This window comes from Geotrypetes seraphini, chromosome 18 (assembly GCF_902459505.1).
Source record: "Geotrypetes seraphini chromosome 18, aGeoSer1.1, whole genome shotgun sequence".
NCBI classification, from domain to species: domain Eukaryota; kingdom Metazoa; phylum Chordata; class Amphibia; order Gymnophiona; family Dermophiidae; genus Geotrypetes; species Geotrypetes seraphini.
In genome coordinates this window covers 22398342-22422655 of record NC_047101.1, presented here as the reverse complement: position 1 = coordinate 22422655, position 24314 = coordinate 22398342, and the positions used below count along the sequence as shown (strand labels likewise).

The 24314-nt window shown below is 42.0% G+C and overlaps 1 protein-coding gene across 2 annotated transcripts; it reads left to right on the top strand.

Moving 5' to 3' along the window:
* The first annotated feature begins 6564 nt into the window (after positions 1–6564).
* On the top strand, positions 6565–23951 carry MYOZ3 (myozenin 3). 2 transcript variants are annotated; one of them, XM_033927599.1, is made up of 6 exons: positions 6565–6794; positions 12898–12983; positions 13903–14057; positions 16771–16984; positions 18874–19048; positions 23630–23951. In XM_033927599.1, the coding sequence occupies exons 2-6, from the start codon at positions 12902–12904 to the stop codon at positions 23811–23813; spliced, it is 810 nt and encodes a 269-aa protein (XP_033783490.1). In that variant the 5' UTR covers positions 6565–6794; positions 12898–12901; the 3' UTR covers positions 23814–23951. The 2 variants fall into 2 exon arrangements, with proteins under 2 accessions (XP_033783490.1, XP_033783489.1); XM_033927598.1 differs by having other exon boundaries at positions 6566–6794; positions 12894–12983.
* Positions 23952–24314: the final 363 nt, after the last annotated feature.

Here is a 24314-nt window from a genome sequence, read left to right as displayed (position 1 = left end):
TACAGGTTGTATCAGCCTTAGCTCTCACCATATAACCTGAACGGGGGTCCGTCCATTGGGGTCCTTCCAGTGTCAAATCACACCATTGGCAATGTTGGCACTTGGTGTGTCCAGCCCCCACCCTACTATCATACTGGTTATCTAACTTCTTAAGGGCTTGGCCAATAGTCTGACCCCTTCGATATGAAAATAGGGGGAATTCTGTAAACCCTTGATGAAGGTTCAGTATGTGCCAGTATTGTTTTATGTAGGAAATCAATGCCCCTGAAGCTCTAGAAAAAGGGAGCACACAAACTAATCTTTCCTCCTCTTGTGCCCGGGGCTTATCTATAAGAAGAAGTTCCCGTAGGGCATAGCGAGCCCTTAAATAAGCGTTTCTAATAGAACTTTTAGGGTATCCCCGCTCTAAAAAACGCCCCTCCAAATCCCTGGCTACCTTTTTAAATTCCGTTTGAGAGGAGCATACCCTTCTTGCTCTCAAATATTGACTGATGGGTAGACTATGTTTCAGATGGTACGGGTGAAAACTATTGAAATGTAAAAGGGTGTTACGAGCCACCGGCTTTCTGTATAGAGTTGTTTCAAATGTTGTTTGTTCTATGCTTATCAATATATCTAGGAACTCGATCTTAACAGTATCATATTGAGGGACAAACTGCAAATTGGGATTCTTAGTGTTGATCCATCTAAAAAATTCCTGCAACCCCCCCTCAGTACCTTCCCATAGGAAAAAAATATCGTCCAAAAACCGTTTCCATAAGGGGATATAGATAGAGGTAGAGATAGGACCATGAAAGGGTATAGATAGAAGAAAAATGGGGATTAAAGGGTTTTAGACAAAGGATCACTTACAGGTCATGGACCTGATGGGCCGCCGCGGGAGCGGACTGCTGGGCGCGATGGACCCCTGGTCTGACCCGGCAGAGGCAACTTCTAATGTTCTTATGTACCTGTATGTAAACTACTTTGAGCGTGGTTGTAAAACTGCAAAAAAAAAGTGGTATGCTCAGGGTCACAGGGAGCAGCACTGGGATTGATCCCACCACCTCAGGGTGCTGAGGCATCAGCTGTACACTAGAGGCCACCACTCCTTACCTCCCCTATTTTGCTGGAAAATAAATATCTAAATTTACAATTTATAAACACCTAGGAAAAGAAAAACTAACCTGAAATTGTTTGTCCACATTTATCCACCTTCTGAATGTACCATGCACCATTTTTATAGTATTCTGCTGGTTATATGTTTAAATGTTCAGTTTACCTTTTACCCCCCCCCCCACACACACACATTTTTTTCTTGCAAAACTATTCCCAAGACGATGCTGCTCCTTGTAGAACAGTATTTTTTCAGAGGTGGAACATGGGCTGCAGAGACATTGCTGTTACCTTTCATCGTTATCCTTTTGCACGTCTAGGTGACAATCCTAATGGTTTGTCTGCTGTTATGTGGTATATAAAGCTTTTAATAAACATAAGCAAAGCAAAGCCAAGGGCACAATGAAGGAAATTTGTGAGGAATGAGGGTGTCACTGTTCAGATTTCTTCAGAACTACTTGCTGGTAGTGAAATTGCTATAGGGGATCCTCAAGATACTACAAACAAGTGATAAACACAAATGATAAGAAATTTGGAAGCCACCTGTGGCCCCTATATCACAGAATTATTTAAAAATAGGGGTGTGGCACTAGTACTCAATTGGCAAAGGGTTTCAGATAATTCTTATCACTCCCACCAGCGGATCTAGAAAAGCAAATGCTCAGAAGCGCATCTATTTCTGTAAGATTTAAGTGCCAATTGCTGATTATCTGCAGATTATTCCAGATCACTAGTCTAAGATTTTGGAACGGCAGTGCGTTTCTTCCGTTTGCACAATATAGTGAAAGATAGCATTAAACCAATTACACTCCTTTATCAACGAGCAAAGTACCCTATTGGAATTAAGGAAATTCCGCATTACTGAAACCGTCCTTCTTGACATCATCGACGACTGCTGGAAACTCATGGATAAGGATAAGGATGTCCTTCTGGTGCTGCTGGATCTCAGTGTGGCGTTCAACACTATTGACCATCCTCTCCTCAATCCTCAATCTGAGACACCGCATTACAATGGTTCACCTCCTTCCTGAATAATAGATCCCAAAGCATACTGCTCAACGATGCGCTATCGAAACCAAAATCGATCAAATATGGTGTTCTGAAGGGGAATCTACTATCTCCCCTATCATTCAATCTCTGCATTAGACCAGTCCTAGACATAGCCCACAAATATCAAATATAAATTCACTCCTTCGAGAAACCCCTGATGCTCAAATCGCAAAACTCCTAAACTGCCTCTCAGAAATCAAAAGCTGGATGTCCATCAACAAATTACAACTAAACACCTCCAAAAAGGAGCTCATTTGGATCCACAAAGAACATTGCAACTGTGCCCGTCTCTCGCTACGCGGGTACTCAACTACCATAACTGTGAAGGACCAAACATGCAGTTTAGGAATACTCCTTGACTCCAACCTGTCGCTTTCCAATCATGTCTCTCAGGTGGTATCTTACTCAATAAGGAGCTGCTTTTCTGAGCCTGACTTCACCCAACTACTCTATGCTTTAGTCCTCTCCTGCATGGACTATTGCAATGGTCTCACAGCCAAGAATATACAATGTCTCCAGCATGTACAAAATGCGGCAATCGGACTTCTGAAAAGCCTCCATGCCCGTGACCCTGTCTCCCAGGCTCTGTCACGGCTCACTGGCTGCCCATAGCTAAACGTTGTGTTTTCAAGGGCCTAATGCTAGCATTCAAAACTTCGCACAACATGGCGTTGGGTTACATGACAGCTAAGCTTCCTCCATATGTGCGAAACAGATCCCTCCACTCCCAGGATGAAATATGCTTCAAAATCCCCCTGGTCGTGCCCTTCAACTGCAAACCACCAAACAATGTTCTACTCCCACCTTATACTGAGCCACTGGAATCAATGGCCCCCCATTGATCAGATCCCTTAAAAAGACTCCTCAACTTTAGAAAAGCAATAAAAAACATACCTCTTAACCTAACTCCCCTGCCTAAGGCCGATAGATTACAAAGAAATATTAATGTATATCGATATGTGTCACATTAGGTTAAAAACTTATACTGATAAATCTTGCACTGTCAAATTTATCTTGTAAACTATATATTATGCATATTGATACTGGATCCCTAGTATGTGTTAAGTAAGGATAAAACTTGTATTGAAAAATCTTGCACTGGAACTATGGGAAATTGTAACCTGTATGGGGCTCATATTCAAAACTTAAAAACATCTAAACCCCCCCCCCCCTAAGTCAACACTTGGATGTCCTAATAGACAGGACATCCAAGTGCCAATAATTGAAACCAATTTTCTGGACGTCTGGTGGAACTTCTAACCCACTGTGTGTCCAGAGTAGAAATGAGTGTATTGGGACTGGGAGGCGGGGAATGGACGGGATTTGGGTGGGATTAGACTTGGACATCCTGCAGCTTCTCCTGGCTGTCTTGGACAGAACTTTAGATGTTTTCACCTAGACTTGTTTGAGAAACATCTAAGTTCCAAAAGAGTACTCAAACTGACCAGATGACCACTGGAGGGGTTTAATAATGACTCCCTCCCACCCAAAATAATTTTGAATAAAACAGTACATACCTGGCTCTAGCACAACAGCACTTGGTATGGGAAAGCCTAGTAGAGCATCACACAAATGTCATAAGTAGTCAGGTGGGTGGGCTTGTGAACCATAGAGAAGAGAAGCCAGGTCCATAATCCACGCTAACTATTACATTTATGGTGGACAGTGTGATCCCACCAAAATCCTTCAATACTACTACATAAGGGCTATTGGGGTGGTGGACAAGTGTTTATGTGTTCACAGCAGTGCCTTCTAGTGTGGCCCAATGTTCTGTTGTCATGTCTGTGTGGCCAGTCCATTATATGGCTGGCCCCTCCCACGTCCAAATGGGCTTCATCTGGACATTTTCAACTCAGACGGTTTTGTGGCCAAAAATGGGGCATAAAGTTAGACATCCTGGTGGACAAGACATCCAAACTAGATGATTTTCAAAAAACAATAAAATTTGAACATCCGGCATTTTTGAAAATGGACACTTCTGGAATTTCAGTTTTGGACATCTAGTAGGAAATGTCCGAAGTCAGACTTAGGGCTCCTTTTACTAAGCTGCACTAGCGGTTTTAGCGCACGCTAGATGCTAATGCCTCCATAATGCTTGCGTTAGTATTTTTCATTTAGCACGTGGTTTGCGTGCGCTAATCTTCAGTGCGCGCTAAAAACGCTAGCGCACCTTAGTAAAAGGAGCCCTTAGACGCGGTATTGAAAATGCCCCTCCACGTATATTGGTATTAGATCCTTAGTCGTGTCGGTTATAGCTCCACAGTGGTGGAATACCTTACCTCAGTATTTAAGAGAAGAAAATGACTTGAATTATTTTAAACGCTCTCTGAAGAGCTTTCTTTTTAAAGACGCTTTCAATCTATAATCACATCAAATGATTATCTTCTTTTTTATTTATTTCCCCTTCCTATTGTTCTTACCATTCATGTCTTCTTTTTTAATAAATAATATTGTAGTTCTGCCCTCCATTCCTTATGTAACTGTTAGTTTTTATGTCAATTTGTCAAATCTTTGTAACTTACTGTGAATACTGGTATACGTGGGGGGGGGGGTTATTATGTAAATCGCTTAGTAAAATAAATAGGCGATTCAATAAGTTAAAATAAAACTGTAATTATGGCAAACAGTATATTATGTATGTCAACAAAAGCAAAGAAATTGACCCTGGAGAATCCACGGAGAAAAAAGTCCAAGACAAACCATAGAAACACTGTGGAGAGACGATGTTCCTGATGTGGACTTTATTAGAAAATCAACATAGCAATCCACATAATGGAGAAATGAATCCCTATAATAGTAAGGAATGATTCAAGGTTCGCGAAGGTGAACTGAGAATTATTTCCTTTATCTTTTCTTACACCTTTTTGTTGACATTATATCATGTCTCCCCTTTTTAGTGGGCTTAAAAGATATTATGTATGATTGATTATGTTATTTCTGTTTTGGTGACTTCTTTTTTTTCCCTGTATTATTGGATAACTAGTATTTTAGCCCGTTACATTAACGGGTGCTAGAATATATGTCTGTCTTTCTTTCTGTGTCTCTCTCCCTCCCGCTGTTTTTCTTTTTGTCTGTCTCTCTCCTTGGACCCCTTTGTCTGTCTGTCTTTCTGTGTCTCTCTCTGCCCCTGTGCCTTTCTTCTTTTCTTTCTGTCTGCCTTCCTCTCGCTGTCTGGCTTTCTTTCTATCCATCTGTCTCTCTCCCCCCCACACACACACACACTTCCCTGTGCAGCAGCCACAGCAGCATTCCCTCCCTCTGTGCAGTAGCCACTACTTCCCTGTAAAGCAGCATTTAAATCCCCACCTTCCCTGTGCAGCAGCCACAGCAGCACCAGCATTCCCTCCCACCCCACACCACTTCCCTGTACAGCAGCAGCGTTTCCCTTACCCCCCCCTTCCCATCCCTCGGTCTTGATTACTCCCTTAGTCCCTTGCTGCCCCCACCCTTCCCTTGTCGCGGTCCGACCATCTGCCGATTCCAGCAGCGTGTACAGCATTCTACACACGCTACTTCGGGGCCTTTTACTGCCTTGATTTACTCTGGCACGTCCCTGATGACATCATCAGAGACGCGGCAGAGCAAATCAGGGCAGTAAAAGGCCCCGAAGCAGCATGTGTAGAGTGCTGTACACGCTGCTGGAATCAGCTGGTTTTGAGTCGGGACCGCGGCATCCCTTCGCGGCTGGAGTGTTTTGGGCTTCCCTTCCCGCCCCGCGAGGTGTCACCACGGCTCCTCTCGATCCCGCCAGCGTCGGAAGCCTTCTCAGACGCTGGTGCGGCTGGTGAGAGGAGCCGACACGGAGAGCAGGAAGTCCAGCGCTGGCGGCGAGTGGTAGGTGCTGGAAAGTAAGGCTGGGGACTCGCGCATGCGCACTCCTGCAAGGCCACGGACCTACATCTCACAGATCAGGGAAAACGGAAGCACGCAGTTGAGTGCGCATGCGCGGCTAGCGTTTTATTATATAGGATGTATTATTCAAATTATAATTAAAAAAAATAAAAAATACACATAAAAACCATAAGGACCTAGTCCACTAGTAGCATTGATTTTTATGTGGATTGCTATGTTGATTTTTTAATAAAGTCCACATCAGGAACATCGTCTCTCCACGGTGTTTCTTTGGTTTGATATGTATGTCAACCTGTAACCCGTTCTGAGCTCTTTGGGGAGAATGGGATGGGAAATGAATTAAATAAATACAGAGACTACCTTTGCACTCGTTACTTCCTAAAAAAAAGGCAAGCAGCAGTTTCCAGTGCACCCAAATGCTTACAACAGTATTACATCAGAGGACAGACTGTTGTAGGTCTGAATCCTGGGTGCCACAGATCTGTTTTTTGACATTTGCTAGCTGGCTGTCCCTTCAGCCAGAAATAAGTTTATGATGTAAGGTAGAAAGGACCTTGGAATCTTCCTTTCAACCATCCCAGCTAAAGCTGAGCCTCCCAGAGGCAGAGAAACCACAGGAGTGGGAACAAGGAGGCTGCAGACAAGGGGGGAGTCCTGGAAAAGCACCCCCCCCCACACACACACTTTCCAAGCGAGATAAAACACAGCAATAATCAAAGCAGGGTCCAAGACAGAAATCCCAAGAGAGATTCTTTATCAAACTGAGTTCTGCATCTCTCTCTAATTTCTTCAGTCAGGTGAGGTAACTTTTCCGTGTTTATTTTATAATTAAAGAATGCACAATTTCTTTCTGCCATATGAAACATCTTGTGGTTAAACGTAATGTTATTGTGTGGATTGACTTCCCCTGGAAAAACTAGTCGGCATTTGATGTGTTCGTCTATGCTTCGGTTCTCCCTGATGGTGGGGGTAGGGGGTTTCAGGTCAGGATCAGGATCAGGAGGTCTTCAGACACCCACTTTCTCTTTCAATGAAATGATCTAGGAACTATTTAGATGTGCTTTGAAGACCCTTTGAAGGGGCAATGTTTGAAAAACTTGGATGGAAAAAAAAAATCCGGAAAGTCAAAAAGAGTCATCTCATTCGCCTTTCTCTTTTGTGTTCCTGGACCTCTGCAAGGCTCTTTTGTTCTCTTTTTTCGGTTTTGTAAACTCCAGAAAGCGGCAGGAGTAATAGCTAGAAATCAGCAGTATGTTGAAATGGGGAATTTTAGCTCGGGTGAGGTAAAGCACTATTCAGGCCCAGGTAATATAAGCCCTTGGAGGATCTGCACCGAATGCCAGCGTCTTGCTTGGCTAAAACACGTCTGGGCTGGACCCCTTGCGAAACGAGATACCTCATAGATACTTTTAAACTCAAAGCCAACCATCTCATATAACTACCCATCTCCAGATGGTCTCACCCCCCCCCCCCATTCCGCTTTGAAATATTGTTTTACCTCCTCCGCAGTTCAGTAGAAGAAAAAAAAAACCCGTTACCCAATACTGTGCTTTTTGTTTCACGCCTGTGATATTCTCACGGTGCAAATGACATTAATTGCGGCCAGTCCACCCCGGGCGCTGACATGTTGAGGGCAGAGACACCTTTCCTTTAGGATATTTTATCCATTTTATCCACTCTAGATTACTGTAATATCATCTATTTGGGGGGGTCATGTAAGAAAACACTCACCAGACTGCGTCTAATGCAGACCGCACCAGTACGGTTTCTATTCTAACATCACTGGATTCCTTTTGAGACCAGAGCCATCTTTAAGTTCAGTCACATTCGCTTTTAAAGCGTTGTTCAGCTTAACTCCAGCACACACATCCTCTCAATTCAAATTATACATGTCGGGTAAAAATACAAGAAATTTCTTGCATGTTCACGTACCCCACTCCAAAAGCTTGCCGTTTCAAGAGGCTTTTTTTTGGGGGTGGGGGGGAGAAAGACACTTGCTTTCCAAGCAGGAAAAATGAATTCATGGATGAGTTCTTTGATTATTCAAACAGTCTTATTATCTATTTAGAAAGTTGATGAAAACCTATTTGTTTGAAAGATTTGTACGCTGCTTTTATTGTTGTATTTTACCGATTTTGTATTTTTTTCACTGAAATGTTACAATCCTCTTGATGTTAACTGCCCAGAACTACTGGTTGGGCGGTATACATAAAAATAAAATAATAATAATTATTATTATCCTCCTTTTCGCCTCCCCATGCTGTGCAGGACCTGCGAAAAATAAATAAAATTTCCTTATTATGCTGCCCTGGTAAATCAGGGCTTAGTGTGTGAGGAAGTCCCACATTAGGATGTGCTAAGCCCAGGTTTAGTAAAAGATTGCCTTAAATGATGTTTTGTAGAATACATACAGGGCCAGATTCTATAAAAGGCATCTATGCACGTCTACATTGTAAGGGAGGGGCAGTCTGCCCCAGGCGCCATCTTCGTGAGGATGCCGGCACCCCTCCTGTTCTCTCCTCCCCCGCTCCTTCCTCTCCTTCCCACTTCTCCCCCCACCGTACCTCTACCTCTTCGCCGACATGAGCAGCAACTCCTACCTGTTGCTCGCGCCAGCGTCAGCTCTCCCTCTGATATCACTTCTGGGTCCTGTGCCTAGGAAGTGACGTCAGAGGTAGAGCTGACGCAAGCAGCAAGTTGGCGATGCTGCTTGTGCCAGGGATGCCAAAAATGATACGGGGTATGGAAGGGGTGTGTGCGTGCAGCTGGGGGGGGGGAGACAGGGAAGGAACAGGGGCGGAGAATAGGGCGGGGGGCACCTGGACCTCATTTTGTACACACTATATACCATCGCTATGCCACTGACTGCGTGGTCCCCAACCCTGTCCTGGAGGACCACCAGGCCAATCGGGCTTTCAGGCTAGCCCTAATGAATATGCATGAGATAGGTTTGCATAGAATGGAAGTGGCAGGCATGCAAATCTGCTCTGTGGATATTCATTAGGGCGATCCTGAAAACCCGATTGGCCTGGTGGTCCTCAAGTTTCAAGTTCAAGTTTCAAGTTTAATGTTCATTTGATGAATCGCTTATAACAATATCTAAGCGATGTACAATTTAAAAACCATCAGAATGTGGTAATACATTTAGAGTAACAAAAAAAATTTTAAACAAAAGACAAATAACATTGGACAGACATGAGAGGTTGGGGAGGAAGGGGAAAGTTACAATTTTTATATTTAGAATTTAACATCAATGGGAAAATACATTGGGTAGTAACGGGTTTTAATAAAAAGAAAAGAATATAGAAACCTGGTAGAAACCGGGTTTTAATAAGAAGAGAAGAATATAGAAACCTGAAATATTACTTTTCATGCATCAAATGCGTCTTGAAATAAGTATGTCTTTAAAATTTTCTTAAAAGAGACAAGATCAGTTTCATTTTTAATAAAATTTGGAAGAGAATTCCACAATGTAGGGGCTTTCACCTGTCCTCCAGGACAGGTTTGGGGACCACTGATTTATAGAATCATGCCTAGTGGTATCTAAGCGGACTTAGGCATTGTTAGGCACCATAGAGATAGGCGCCCGTACATTGGGGCAGGTTTGGCTGGGCCTAATTTACTGGCGCCTCTCTTGGAGGCCTAGCGATGCCTAAGTCTACTGCACCTATTCTCCGCCCCTAACCAAGCCTAATTTTCAGGTAGGCGTCAGAGGGCACCTCGACATAGGCGTCAGTAGGTGCCACTGAGTTCCGCTTGGAACTCTGGTTATTTTTTTTTTTTTAATTTCTCGATTAACTTCAGTGGAACAGTCAATTACCACACTATGTAGTCCTTCTACTAAAGTGTGATAGCCGTTTTAGCTAACGCGTCCATAGGATATAATGGACATGTTATCACACATTAGCATTTAGCGCACGTTAAGACGCATTAGCGCACCTTAGTAAAAGGACCCCTATGTCATGATCTTAAGGTGGCCAAACAGGTTGAAAAGGTGACGGCGAAAGCTAGAAGGATGCTAGGTTGCATAGGGAGAGTAGGAAAAAGGAAGTATTGATGCCCCTGTATAAGACTTTGGTGAGACCTCATTTAGAATATTGTATACAATTCTGGAGGCCGCACCTTCAAAAAGATATAAAAAGGATGGTCAGCACCATTTTGTCTCTTCAACAGAGTCAAGCTGCACCATTTTGACCCCTGAGGAAGCCACAAATGGTGAAACGGGTCCCCGTAGGGTTTTTCACATCAGCACTTGAAAATAACTACAAAAAATGATAAGATAAGTGCGATGTTTTCAACTTTTATTTATTTACTTTAAGTTTTATTTAACACATGTTTTTGCACTATTTCTAACAAACTCAATGAATGATACCTTCTCCTGCATTTCTGGATAGAAATCTTTGATGATTCACCAGAGCAGGCATCTGAGAGTTCAGTTGTATACTTGAAACATTTATCTAACAAGTTTTGTAACGTGTGGTCATAGGGAGAGGAATGGCCAGTAGGAAAAAGGAGGTATTGATGCCCCTGTATAAGACTTTGGTGAGACCTCATTTAGAATATTGTATACAATTCTGGAGGCCGCACCTTCAAAAAGATATAAAAAGGATGGAGTCGGTCCAGAAGAAGGCTACTAAAATGGTGTGTGGTCTTCATGATAAGGCGTATGGGGACAGACTTAAAGATCTCAATCTGTATACTTTAGAGGAAAGGCGGGAAAGGGGAGATATGATAGAGACGTTTAAATACCTATGTGGCATAATTGTGCATGAGTCGAGTCTCTTAAATTTGAAAGGAAGCTCCATCGTTGGTGTACCGATCGTCTGCTTGAGATAAGTTAAAAATGTCCTCATCTGTCTCAATTATTGCACCGCACAGAGCCTTTATATATTCCAAGGGAGGTTTTATATGCCAATGAGGTTTTTGCATGAACACCTTGAACCACTATTGTGGGGTGGGAGGGTTTGTTTCTTTTTTAACTTATGTTTATTGGACGTGAAAAAGGTCACAACCGAACAGTGTACAACAACAGTAAAGTACAAAACATCCAAATACATAGAAATGGCAACAAGGTGAGGAAGGCCCGCAGAAAAAGGCCCCGAGTCAAAAGAGCCCGTGCTTTCTCCTCCCCTGAGTTTATTATCTCTGGCCTGTGCTCGTGTTTTATCCCTTTCACCATCCATGTGAAAGTGCTGTACAATATTATTAAGATCATCACGATTCCCCAGCCGTTGAGCAAACAATGCTGGCGACGCAGTGGAATTTCAGACACATGCTTACAAATTTAAATGAAAGTTTATTTATTTATTTCGATTTCTATCCCGTCCTCCCAGTAGCTCAGAACGGGTTTAAAAATTAAATAGTTAAAACAACGTTTAAAAAAAAAACCAAAAAATTTAAAAGCACTCTAAAATATTTCAGAGTTTAGTGGGAGTTTTCTGGACTGATGATAGAGATTTGACCGGCTATTTGTTTTCCAAAGTTGTGCATGACACAGGCAGCCAGTTCACACTGTTGCTGACGCCTAAATCCAAAACTGGCACTTACATACGAAAACACGCCCATGATCTACCCCCTAACCACATCTATTTTCCGGTAGGCATCTTGGACTAGGCACCTACCTGAAAGCGATAGGCACCCACTGAGTTAGGTGCCTACCATCCAATTAATTTTTATCTTAGCCAATTATGAGATGCTAATTGCTTGTTACCAGCACCAATTAAGCTTTTTAAATAATTAAGTTAAGCGCCTAGAATGGCTAGGCACACTGATCTGGGCATCTTTTATAGAATCTGGGCCTAGGTGTCTACTTTTCTGAATAGAATAGCCTTTAATTAGGCGCTTTCTTAACACCTACAAAAAAATTACCCTCCAAGTCTTCAAGTAGTAAAAAATGCCGCTGCTTTAAGTTACAATGTTTTATGGTTTGTGAAATTTGTTAGTATTTAATAGAATGTCTTTCAGAGCAAATAGCAAAGTGCAAATAGCAAAGTGCAAATAGCAATAAGGTAAACTATATCAAATCAAGAAAAGAAATACATAATGTAAATAGAATCAGTGGCGTATGCATATGCATATAGAAATCTTGTGCTGAATGAGAATGACATGGGGACAGAATTTGTTCTGTCCCCGTCTCCACGGTTACCCATTGGAAACCATCTCTGTGCCATTCTTTAAGGAGAGAGGGAAGATTCCAAAAATGAATTGGCACAACCGCTGACCCTCAAGCCATACATTGAAGAAGAAATGCTGGTGTAGGACTGAGGTTGAGATAGATGCATGGGTTGGCCATTGTTGGAAGCAGGATACTGGGCTTGATGGATCTTTGGTCTGTCCTAGTACGGCAATTCTTATGTTCTTATGTGAGCCAAGTATAAGACAGTCAAACCATTGTGACATCACTGATGAGGTTGGTTCTTAGGCATTGGTGGAATGAGGCATTATGACATCACAGCCGCAGCTCTGGAATGTTGCTACTATTTGGGTTTCTTCCAGATACTTCTAGAGAATGACACGGAGACAGAATTTGTCCCCGTGGTTCACCACGGGAAACCATCCCCGTGTCATTCTTTAAGGAGAGAGGGCAGATTCAGAGAATGAATGTGCACAACCGTGGACCCTCAAGCCTTGCATTGAAGAATGCTAGTGTAGAAGGACTGAGGTTGAGAGAGACACTGACACGGGATGGTTTCCCACAGTTATCCATGGGGACGGGGACAAATGTATTCCATGAGCAGACTTAGAAAGAACTGAGTAATAGAGTTGGCTTTCTTTGGATAATGCACTGCGGTACACTAAAGGCTTTACAAGGAGAGCGCATTTGGCAGATTGGTGATTTCAGTTTCTTTGGGACCTATAAGTGACATCATCGGTTGAATTTTTCTTTTCTGCTTCAGTTAGGAAGATGATCCCAGTGGCTACCTCAGATCTCACCAATGTGCAGAAAAGCGGAATATGGACCATTGATACAGAGGACACAGGGCAAGGTAAAGAGCTACAATGCATCACTTATTTCTTGCATACAATTATATACAATTATTATATACAATTAAAATATTATATACAATTAAAATATACAATTATTAACACTGCCAGTTTGAAAAGCAGTAGGATTCCTACACCAAAGGACAGAAACAAGGCCGCACATTTCAACCTCCATAGTGAGCACTCAATAACAATACCATAGTGCAAGAATCCATTTTACATTACATAGATTCTTATATAACACAGCTACCTTGCGGTTCAGTGAAGTTAACAGCAAAGAGATACTAACCATATGTAGTATGATCATAACAAATTAATCAAAATATTTACCAAACAAGTGTGTTTTCAATGGTTTTCTAAAGACTAGGTAAGAGGTTGAGATTGAGATATAAGTACTAACTTGTTTGTCCCACATAGCTGCCAAATATGCCAAAGTTTTACTAAGAAATCATTTCTAAACACATCTCTTTACAGAAGGAAAATCAAAAAGTCGTGTCACACGCAAGTGTTTTCTAGTAGCAAAATTGAAGCAATCTAAAAGATGGCCTCTCTATGCACTAGAGCAGGATCTCAAAGTCCTTGAGGGCCACAATCCAGTCGGGATTTCAGGATTTCCTCAATGAATATGCATTGAAAGCAGTGCATGCACATAGATCTCATGCATATTCATTGGGGAAATCCTGAAAACCCGACTGGATTGCGGTCCTCAAGGAGGGACTTTGAGACCCCTGCACTAGAGTCTACTGCCACCGTGCAGTAGGCTCCATATTCTGAACCCAGCCTCAGAAAACATCAAGATTTTAAAGAGTAGGATGGCACAAGTTTTCAAACACTAAGCTTGTCAGATGATCAGGAACGAAATGCCTCAGAGTAGTAACTCATGAAAAACACCTACTTCTGCCCCCTTCTGGCTTTCCACAGACCCTCAGCTGTTCTTAGGTAAGAAGGTGAGCACCCCTCAGGATCTGATGATAGAGGAGCTGAACCTGAGGAACAACAAGGCTTCGCGAATGTTCCTGGAACGACAGAAGCGGGTGCAGCGTTTCATATTGGAGCATCCTACCAATACAACAGCTGTGAGTCTCGAACTGGACACGTCTCATCCTAGTGTGTCATCTTCCCATTTCTTTTTCATAATGAAGTGAACCGTAGCTCAACTCTCCTATTTCTGGAGATATTATCAGTTACTTGTGTTATATCTATCTATCTAAAGCAGTGGTCTCAAACTCAAACTCTTTGCAGGGCCACATTTTGGAAGATCTCAGAAAAAGACCTCAGAAAAAAATAGTTAATGTCATTAAAAAAATGACAATTTTGCATGAGGTAAAACTCTTTATAGTTTATAAATCTTTCCTTTTGGCTAAGTCTTAATAATAATAATATTGTCATTTATAGCTAAAGAGACATATGATCAAGAAATTGTTTTATTTTACTTTGTGATTATGATAAACATACTGAGGACCTCAAAATAGTACCTGGCGGGCTGCATGTGGCCCCCGGGCCACGAGTTTGAGACCACTAGTCTAAAGCAAGTTTAGCCGCACTGATTCTAGTAATCAACATAGGCTACTGTTAAGTTGGATTATTTTACCTCTGACTCATGCTGTTTTAGCACAAATCTCATTTTATGCAATGAGACCTAGTTACTAATAACTAGGATTAAGAGTAAAATAACCCAACATAATGATAGATACATATAATCAACACCACAGTGAGCAGTGTTTATTTTATGCATCTATCTTTGCTCAGTGTGTATTTGACCACTGAGGCAGGCATATTATATGCCGAAACACAGTGCTGTGTCAGGTCTATACTTTTGTGGATGGACAAAATAAACTAGTATTTTTGTATGACTCTTTCGGCCACCTTTTCTTTTGGAAAGACCATTGTCCCATCCCACTTCCTGTTTGCTTGTGGCTATCTGGGACAATTCAACAGCAGAACCACTGAATATCCCTGTTAAACAAGGTTAGAGGCAGGACATGGGTGAAGTACAAACCACTACCGTTCAAAAAAAAAGATGGTATGTGGGATAAATATGAAACCTTCACAACAAATAGCAAAATCCCACCGATCACCATAGAATAAGTGACCCACTGAGAGGAAAAGGATCTCAGAAACCTTAACCAAGACTTATAAGGTTCCACGTTTCTATCACTGATCCTGAAAAATCTCTCAAAACTATTTTTTATTTTTAAACTTTATATTCACAATCTTCTATTAATCATTTTCTACCATACTAAAAACATAAGAACATAAGAATAGCCCCACTGGGCCAGACCAAGAATGGTCCATCAAGTCCAGTAGCTCATCCCCACGGTGGCCAATCCAGGTCACCAGCACCCAGCCAAAACCCAATGGGCAGCAGCATTCCATGCTACCGATCCAGGACAAGCAGTAGCCTCCCCCACGTCCCTCTTAATAACAGACTATAGACTTTTCCTCCAGGAACTTGTCCAAACCTTTCTTAAAACCAGCTACGCTATCTGCTCTTACCACATCCTCATGCAAAAATATCAACTCCTGCTGCATGCTTAGCAAATCATGCTGGACGTGCTTCAAATAACTGCCCACATTTATCTTGTAAGTCTTGGTTAAGGTTCATTCCGATCAATCAAGCAGTTGTATGGTGATCGGTGGGATTTTGCTGTTTGTTGTGGAGTGATTAAAAGGGGATCACAAACTGATCTGAGAAGGTTATCATGCCGCTATACTGGGCCATGGTGCGCCCCCACCTGGAATACTGCATCCAACACTGGTCGCCGTACATGAAAAAGGACACAGTACTACTCAAAAGGGTCCAGAGAAGAGCGACTAAAATGGTTAAGGGGCTGGAGGAGTTGCCGTACAGTGAAAGATTAGAGAAACTGGGCCTCTTCTCCCTTGAAAAGAGGAGACTGAGAGGGGACACGATTGAAACATTCAAAATAATGAAGGGAATAGACTTAGTAGATAAAGACAGGTTGTTCACCCTCTACAAGGTAGAGAGAACGAGAGGGCACTCTCTAAAGTTAAAAGGGGACAGATTCCGTACAATGTAAGGAAGTTCTTCTTCACCCAGAGAGTGGTAGAAGACTGGAAAGCTCTTCTGGAGGCTGTTATAGGGGAAAACACCCTCCAGGGATTCAAGACAAAGTTAGACAAGTTCCTGCTGAACCAGAACGTACACAGGTATGGCTAGTTTCAGTTAGGGCACTGGTCTTTTACCTAAGGGCCGCCGTATGAGCGGACTGCTGGGCACAATGGACCACTGGTCTGACCCAGCAGCGGCAATTGTGTTCTTATGCAAACGTAGCCAGCTAGTGGTGATTTTCAGCATGCTAATCAGCTAAGTAATCACATCAAGGCTCCTTTTACAAAGCCCGATAGTGCGGGCTGGCACAGTAAATGCTCCGACACTCATAGGGATTGAATGGGCGTCAGAGCATTTGTTGCGCAGCACTCACTCGCACGGCTTTGTAAAAGGATGCCTAAGTTAGGATAGAAAAAGGCTGTCTTAATTTTATGCGGTAAAGTTAACCGGGCATCTGCTTAATTTCCGGGTGACCACTGAGACCTTGATATACAATAATGGGAGCCGCGCATGCCCGGGCACTGAATATTTGGGATCAGTTAAGCCCACGGCTGACGCCGCTTACCATCATGGGTTGAATATTGGGCAGACTTGATTCCAGATATTCATTACCCTTTGGCTAGAAATTGATTGCTTCAGCTAGCAGATGCTTTAATGGGTAGTTTAGAAGCAAAAGGCTGTATCATATTCTCACTGCTGTTTTTGGGTTCTGGCAGGGTGGTAGACACATGTCTCAGTCTGCCAGGGATGCGGCTGGCCATAATACTTTTAGAACTGCCTCTGTAGGAATCGGCGGTGCAGAGGGAAACGCGAACTACCATACAGAGAGGTTCAAGTCGCCAACTGGCAAAGGGGGGGCTCCTGAAGCGCTCACCAGATCAAGCAAAGTCTTACAGATGAAGGATCTCAACCCCAACGCCATTGCTCCAGGTATCCAATTGGACACGTGCATTTATTCATTTGTTTGGAGGGCTCGGAACGGGTTACATGTTTACATACATAACAATCAGATAAATGCACTAATATTTATTCAAGGTAGCTTAAATCATTCAAACCCACAGTTAAACCAGAATTAAATTTTCCAGTTGCTATAGCAACCTGTATCAGATTCTAGTAGGCCTTCAGCGCCACCACTCAGAACTCAAACTTCTCATAGTTCTAAGCTTTATGTGTCAGCTCATCACTGGGTCTATTATTTTTACAAATTATTTTCTCTACAAGAGCTAATTATTTCATTTGTTTCTATAATATCCACTCTACAAGTTAATACTTAGTAGTAGTACAAGTTAATACTAAGTATTAACAAGTTAATACTAAGTATTAACTTTGTAGAGTGGAAATTATAGAAACAAATGAAATAATTAGCTCTTGTAGAGAAAATAATTGGTAAAAATAATAGACCCAGTGACGAGCTGGCACGTGAAGCTTAGAACTATGAGAAGTTTGAGTTCTGAGTGGTGGCGCTGAAGGCCTACTAGAATCTGATACAGGTCGCTATAGCAACTGGAAAATTTAATTCTGGCTTAACTGTGGGTTTACATACATAACAAAGCATGGTAAAAGATAACATGACAAGCATGGTATGGTGTGATATAGCATGACGAGCATTGCACGACATAAACATAGGATGGCAGCTTATACTATCAAATAACAAACTCAGCTGAAAGAAGTTATCTTGCAGCTTTGCTAGACTTCATTCAGGCAAACTTAAAGGTTAATGTTCACTGGTCCTCAGCGTCTGACGTCATCTTTCTGTATTGTGTTGGCTGGCGTCTGACGTCATCTTTCCGTATTGTGTTGGCTGGCGTCTGACGTCATCTTTCCGTATTGTGTTGACTGGCGTCTGACGTCATCTTTCCGTATTGTGTTGACGCTGAGGACCAGTGAACATTAACCTTTAAGTTTGCCTGAATGAAGTCTAGCAAAGCTGCAAGATAACTTCTTTCAGCTGAGTTTGATATATACAAGCTTAGCATAGCATGATAAATATAGTATGGCAGACATAGTATTATATATTAAGTGGAGCTTAGCCCACGGGGAATGGCTCCCGGATGGATAAGTCCCATTTGGTTAGCTCTCTGCCGATATCTCCTACCTAATATTTTTTTTCCCTTTTCTGTGTTCTTGTCCGTTTTTCCATTTGTTTGAAGTAAGTCTGTATGTCATGTCATTTGTTGTATGTGTTGAACTAGTGGTGTACAATACAATAAACCAATTTCTAGACCACATAACCAGATAGTTCAATGCGGTTCACAAAAGATTAATATGTGTGAGGAATACTAGTTGCCTATGAACTTATTAAAAAGATGAATTTTTAATTGCATTCTAAAATAAAGATAGGAGTGAGACGTAGATAATAAGTAGCTAAAATCCTTATGTGTAGTAGCTTGAAAAGAGAGCAACCGCTCATGGTATTTTTAAAAAATTTACAGCCGTTAGCTGGTGGAAAGGCGAAAAAAGCATGAGATTTTCTGGGGTTCCTCTGAGATGGGAAAACAAATAGGTCAATCAGGTACTGTGGAGCTTGACCGGTAGCAACTTTATAGTAAAAGCAGCCCAATTTGAAAATAACGCGCACTTCTACAGGGAGCCAGTGTAATTTTCGATACAAAGGGGCGACATGATCAAACTTCTTCTGATTATATATAAGTGGACTCTAAAATTATTGATGAGGACATTGATGAGGACCTTGATGAGGACATTGTAACATGAAATCCTCGATTGACTAAGACAGCGACTGAGAGATGTTTGAGATGCCTAGTATCAATGTTTCCAAATTAGAAATAAAATGAAATTCATATTCTGTTTCCTTACCTCAGGTTATTCTAGGCCTTTGAGAGAAGTTCCTTCAGAGAAATTTAATGTCACAATCATCCCCAAAGCATACCGCTCTCCATGGCATGATGCACTCGGCAACAAGGAGAATAGAATTGTGAATGTTCGCATGGATATCCCACACCCTCTTACGCATCAAGATTACCGGAGCTTTAACAGGTCAGCGCACTGTCATTCAACAAATGTGCTTTCAAACAGTGAATTACAAACTCCATCAGAAAGAAACATTTCCTCCAACTGTAAATTTCCATATTCATATTTTATCATATTTTAAAAGAAAACAAATGTTAGTGTTATCTACCAGGGGCTGCTGAAAATTTCTCAGTCCAACCAAGAAGAGAATGATGTGACGCCACGAAACTTACAAGTTATTCCACATTTTTCTTGATGCTTTTCAATGATATGAAATGAAGATAGGTATAGACCACTTCTCAGGCGATGGGCCTGATGGGCCGCCGCGGGAGCGGACCGCTGGGCAGGATGGACCTATGGTCTGACTCAGCGGAGGCAACTTCTTATGTTCTTATGTGAGTTGTACTGTTTATTTGCAGCCTCTTAACTACTTGGATTTGTTGTGACTTTTATGCTTATATATTTAAAGACAGCCAAAGACCCTATAAGACCCCTGAAGAAGTCATGTTTATTTTGCCGAAACACAGCCCGTATTGGGTGATTTTTATTTTATATATTATTTGATTTCTATCCTGTGGGCCACTTGTGACTGTATACACCCTTTATGGATTCTTTTTAAGATTATTATTTTTTTAAGTTATTTGGACACTTATTAAACTAAAAACTGGTACATTCGGTCTTCTGTTCCACAATCTTTTGTTGTTTTGCTGCTTCATTTCCTTTGTGGAACCTTTGGGTGCTATTTGGATTTTGCTGCTTCGTCACTTCTTAATACAAAGGACTGTTATTTGTTGGTAGCCCCATTTATTTGAGAATTTATGACTAGTGGCATTCCCAGTTTCTCCCTGTTGGAGGGGAAGAGGCAAGTCAAGAAGGCAGGGTATATTTATAGAAGATGAATTATGTGCTGCTAATGATGTCAGATATGCCTTCACTGTTTTCTGTAACCCATCCCTGCCAGCAACTGGACTCGCCCCTAGTTCTACTTCTATTTAAAGCTTTCTGCTGAGATATTGAATATGCCTAACCCTGACATTCAGCTTGACTCCAAATCTCTTAGATCATTCAAGTTTAGTACCTAGACAGGCCAAAGCAGAAGCCAAAGCAGGGCTTCAAAGAGGGTCTGCACAGGTACCTGGAGGACAAAGGGATGGAGGGGTACAGATAGGAGTAAAGGTAGGTAATAGGGATAAGATTAGAGGATTAGAGGCAGTTACAAAATTAGTCAGGGACACTGTTCAGGCAATTAGGCCTGATGGGCCACCGCGAGAGCGGACCGCTGGGCAGGATGGTCCTCTGGTCTGCCTCAGCGGAGGCAACTTCTTATGTTCTTATTTACCTTAACCATTTTCCTCCATTTGGGTTGGCACCTCCACACCACTCCCAGGTAAAGCCCATCGTTACCGCACTGCAGTCTGGTATCTTCTTGCCTTGATTGCAATTATTTTTTTTAACTAATAGGGACTGTGTGCCCCGTTGGAGGTTTTGGTGATCAGCCCTGGATGCAGATTTCTTCCTGTACTGAATATTTTGCCATAACAAAAATGATGGAGGCTCTCCTGTATTTGTTAAGCCTAAAAGACTAGAGTCAGTAAATAGCACTCAAATATTGGTGCCCAAAAATAATAAAAATAGTGGTGCTCAATCCTATTTTGTAATAGGCAAAGATGAGCACCCATAGACCAAGTGAAGATTTTGGCACCCAAATTTGGGCTTTAGGACTTACGCCTGCTGATACCATGTGTAATTTTCAGTGCCAAATTTGGGTGCACATCCCTGGTATTTTTTTATTTTTGCAAATCTTTTTTTTGAAGAACAGAACAAAATACCAAAACATCCTGATACAAATAGCAAAGGAATCAATCCAAGAATAAGAAACCATTAAGGGTATGCAACGACATGCCAAGCGTGAATTACAATAAATGGTGACAGTGGTAAGACCTCATGCAATTTTTAAGAACACCCCGGCCCCTTCCTTGCAACTCCCATGGCAGAGTTTCATGCTATGAGAGTAGGTAGGGGATATGTGGGCGGATAGTCAGGCTTATCCAGATCCTGCTGTTAATGTATTTCTATTTCTCTGGTGTTGTACTGCATGGAGAGTCTGGCATCTCAGGGTTTTGTTTGCCTATATTAGGACTTTTAGTTTGCGGTCCTGTGTTTGCACATGTGACCAAGGACAGGTGTTCTGGTAGGAATGAAAGTCAGGAAGCGTCATTGGTGTCACGGCCCCAATAGGAAGATATTTGTCAGCAGTTTGTCTGCGTTTTGGAAGGCACCAAGCCCGAGGCCATATCTGGAGGGTCTCTTCGCATGCGCACATGTTGATGTGATGACGCCACATGCATGAGCATGATGTCATTATGTTGACATCCACGCATGTGCAGACACATCCTGGAGTTCGAGTAAGGAGACACGAGGTCAGTGTGGGGGCAGGGATAAGGTGGAATGTGGAGGGGGCCAGGGCCAAATTGGGCAGGGCCACATATCCTCTTGTTATTTAAAGAGGAAATCTGGTAACCCTACAAGGTGGTGACTGTAGCCAGAAGGAGGCATAACCTGCGGAAGAAAGGAGGTGTAGATGCTCCTGTTCAGGACATTGGTGATGCCCCAACTGGAGTGCTGTGTACAGTTTTGGAGGGTGTATCTGGCTGAGGATGTAAAAAGACTTGTAACGGTCCAGAGAAAAGCGACAAAAATGGTATGGAGTTTGTGACAAAAGATGTACAAGGAAAGATTGGAAGACCTGAATATGTATATTCTAGAGCAGTGATTCCCAACCCTGTCCTGGAGGAACACCAGGCCAATCGGGTTTTCAGGCTAGCCCTAATGAATATGCATGAGAGAGATTTGCATATGATGGAAGTGATAGGCATGCAAATTTGCTTCATGCATATTCATTAGGGCTAGCCTGAAAACCCAATTGGCCTGGTGTTCCTCCAGGACAGGGTTGGGAACCACTGTTCTAGAGAAGAGGGACAGATCTTCGGATTATAAATTTTCCAAAGGCTTTTCTACAACTGTGCAAAATGTTTAAACAATATCTAAATGAAATTCTGAAAGTACCGGAGACTTCGTATCCACCTCTCTCAAAAATGTATTATTTGCCTAGGAGAGTCAAATCTCAGAGTCCCAATCAGCAGAATTTATCTGCTGCTAGTTTGGATTTATCTAATTTCCTGGAGAGATTGGATACTGAAGCTCAGGTTCCTGCTACACTTTTGGTGCAGTTTGCTATTGATTCAGACAGGGAATGGAGGCTTAAACTGTTTTGTTTTTTATAAGTACAAAGATGTTTCCTTTATTTTTCCTTCTTTATTTGTTTGATATCTATTTCAGCCTATTTTCAGCTCCGACCCCTCATATTGTGGACTAATTATACTCTCTAATGTACACTTTATCCTTTAAAAAAGTATGACACAAGATGACGCTATGCTTGCTATAGATATATTTCTGTTTACATTGTATTTTTTCCTTTTGTTTGACTTGTATGATTGTCAAATGTTAAAATTCATAAAGATAAAAAAAAAAAGTGAGGAGGGACAGGAGAGAGATGATACAGATATTTAAATACTTGAAAGGTATTAATATAGAAACAAATCTTTTCCAGATATAGGAAAATGGTAAAACTAGAGGGCATGAATTGAGGTTGCGGGGTGGCTGACTTAGGAGTAATGTTAGAAAATTATTTTTCATGGAGAGGGGAGGTAGATGCCTGAAATGCCCTCCCGAGGGAGGTGGTGATGATGAAAACGGTGACAGAATTCAAAAAAGCGTGGGATGAAGACAGAGGGTCTCTAATTAGAAAATGAATGGTATAAAACAAACTAAGGCCCTTACTGGGCAATCCTGCACGGTCTGTGTCCCATATATGGCGATTTGGTTTAGGATGAGCTGGGGAGGGCTTTGATAGACGCTCCACTGACAAGATGGTTAGACTAGGCCAGAGTGGGCTACAGTGGCAACTCCAGCAGTGGGAACCTACAGACAGTACCAGGTGGACTTTTATGGTTTATTGCCCAGAAATATTGAAGAAAAGACAATCTAGTCATGAATAATAATAACAGTTTATAAACTGCAGGACCGTGAAGTTCTATGCAGTTTACAATGATTAAAAAATGCTACAAATTGAGTAGAACTAACGAAGTTGAAAACTAGTGACCAACAGCTCTAGAGATCAGTTATTGTGGGAAAGATTGTACAAATCAGCTACCTAGGTACTTCAGGAACAGATATGTTTTTAGGTGTCTCCTAAATTCCCTATAAGTAATTGTTCCAGATGAATGTATAATGAGCATGACTGTTGGACAGATTGGATGGACCGTCTGCTGTCAGTTACTATGCAAATTTATGTCAATTAGCACCCAATTATAGGCACTAACTGGTCATTAGCCAATTTAGTTTGGCATACATCTTGGATCAGTGCTCAATTTCGGGCGCCATATATAGAATTCAGGGGGACTATTGACAAGAAGCCACCATCAAAGCTACTGTGCCTATATATAACCTCCTTTGGTATGAGAGAAACATAGGCGATGCAATGCAACTCTGTCTATTACCAGATAACAGATGTTTGGCTAAGCAGTCTTATTTCTTTATATTTTTTAGGACTCCCCTGCCATTTGGTGGGTTAATAATTGGTGAGAGGACAATCACCATGCCTGCATACGAGGAGTTCCAGGATCACACAGATACCACGAGCAACTTGGAATTCATGTGCAGAAGACCCAGTTTCAATCGGGCTCCGAGAGGTTGGAAGATACGCATTATCCCAGAATCATGTGACCTATAGTGTGACATAATACTCTCCCCCTCATGCCCCCCATTTGATTTTTATAATGGCTTTTGAAAAGTATTAATAAGTAGTGATTTAAGATTAAAACGAGCAGCCAAAATAGCTAATTGCACTTTCTTGGGGGGGGGGGGGGGGGGGGTGAAAGCCACTTATAAAAGAAGCTCTCACCAAATGATGCTATAGTGCTCCTGCCCTTGCTGAGTTTCTCTCTGATTCGCACCGGAAAAGGAACATAAAAAAGAGATTATGTACTTACCCTGGTAAGCTCTTTTCCAGTAGATAGGTGAGACATTCTAGACTTCCCGCCCTTTTCTTCCTGGACTTGCTTTTTGTCTACTTATGCTTATCCAAGCTGATTCTTGGTGACTGGCCAGCCCTTTGGGGTTGTGAAGAATCTGTACATATGTTCAACTTGTTAGGGAGTAGTTTCTAAGCTCCTTTGATGCCTGTGTTGGTGGTTAACGGTATTGTCTAGTTGTTTATGAGCAGAACAATGAT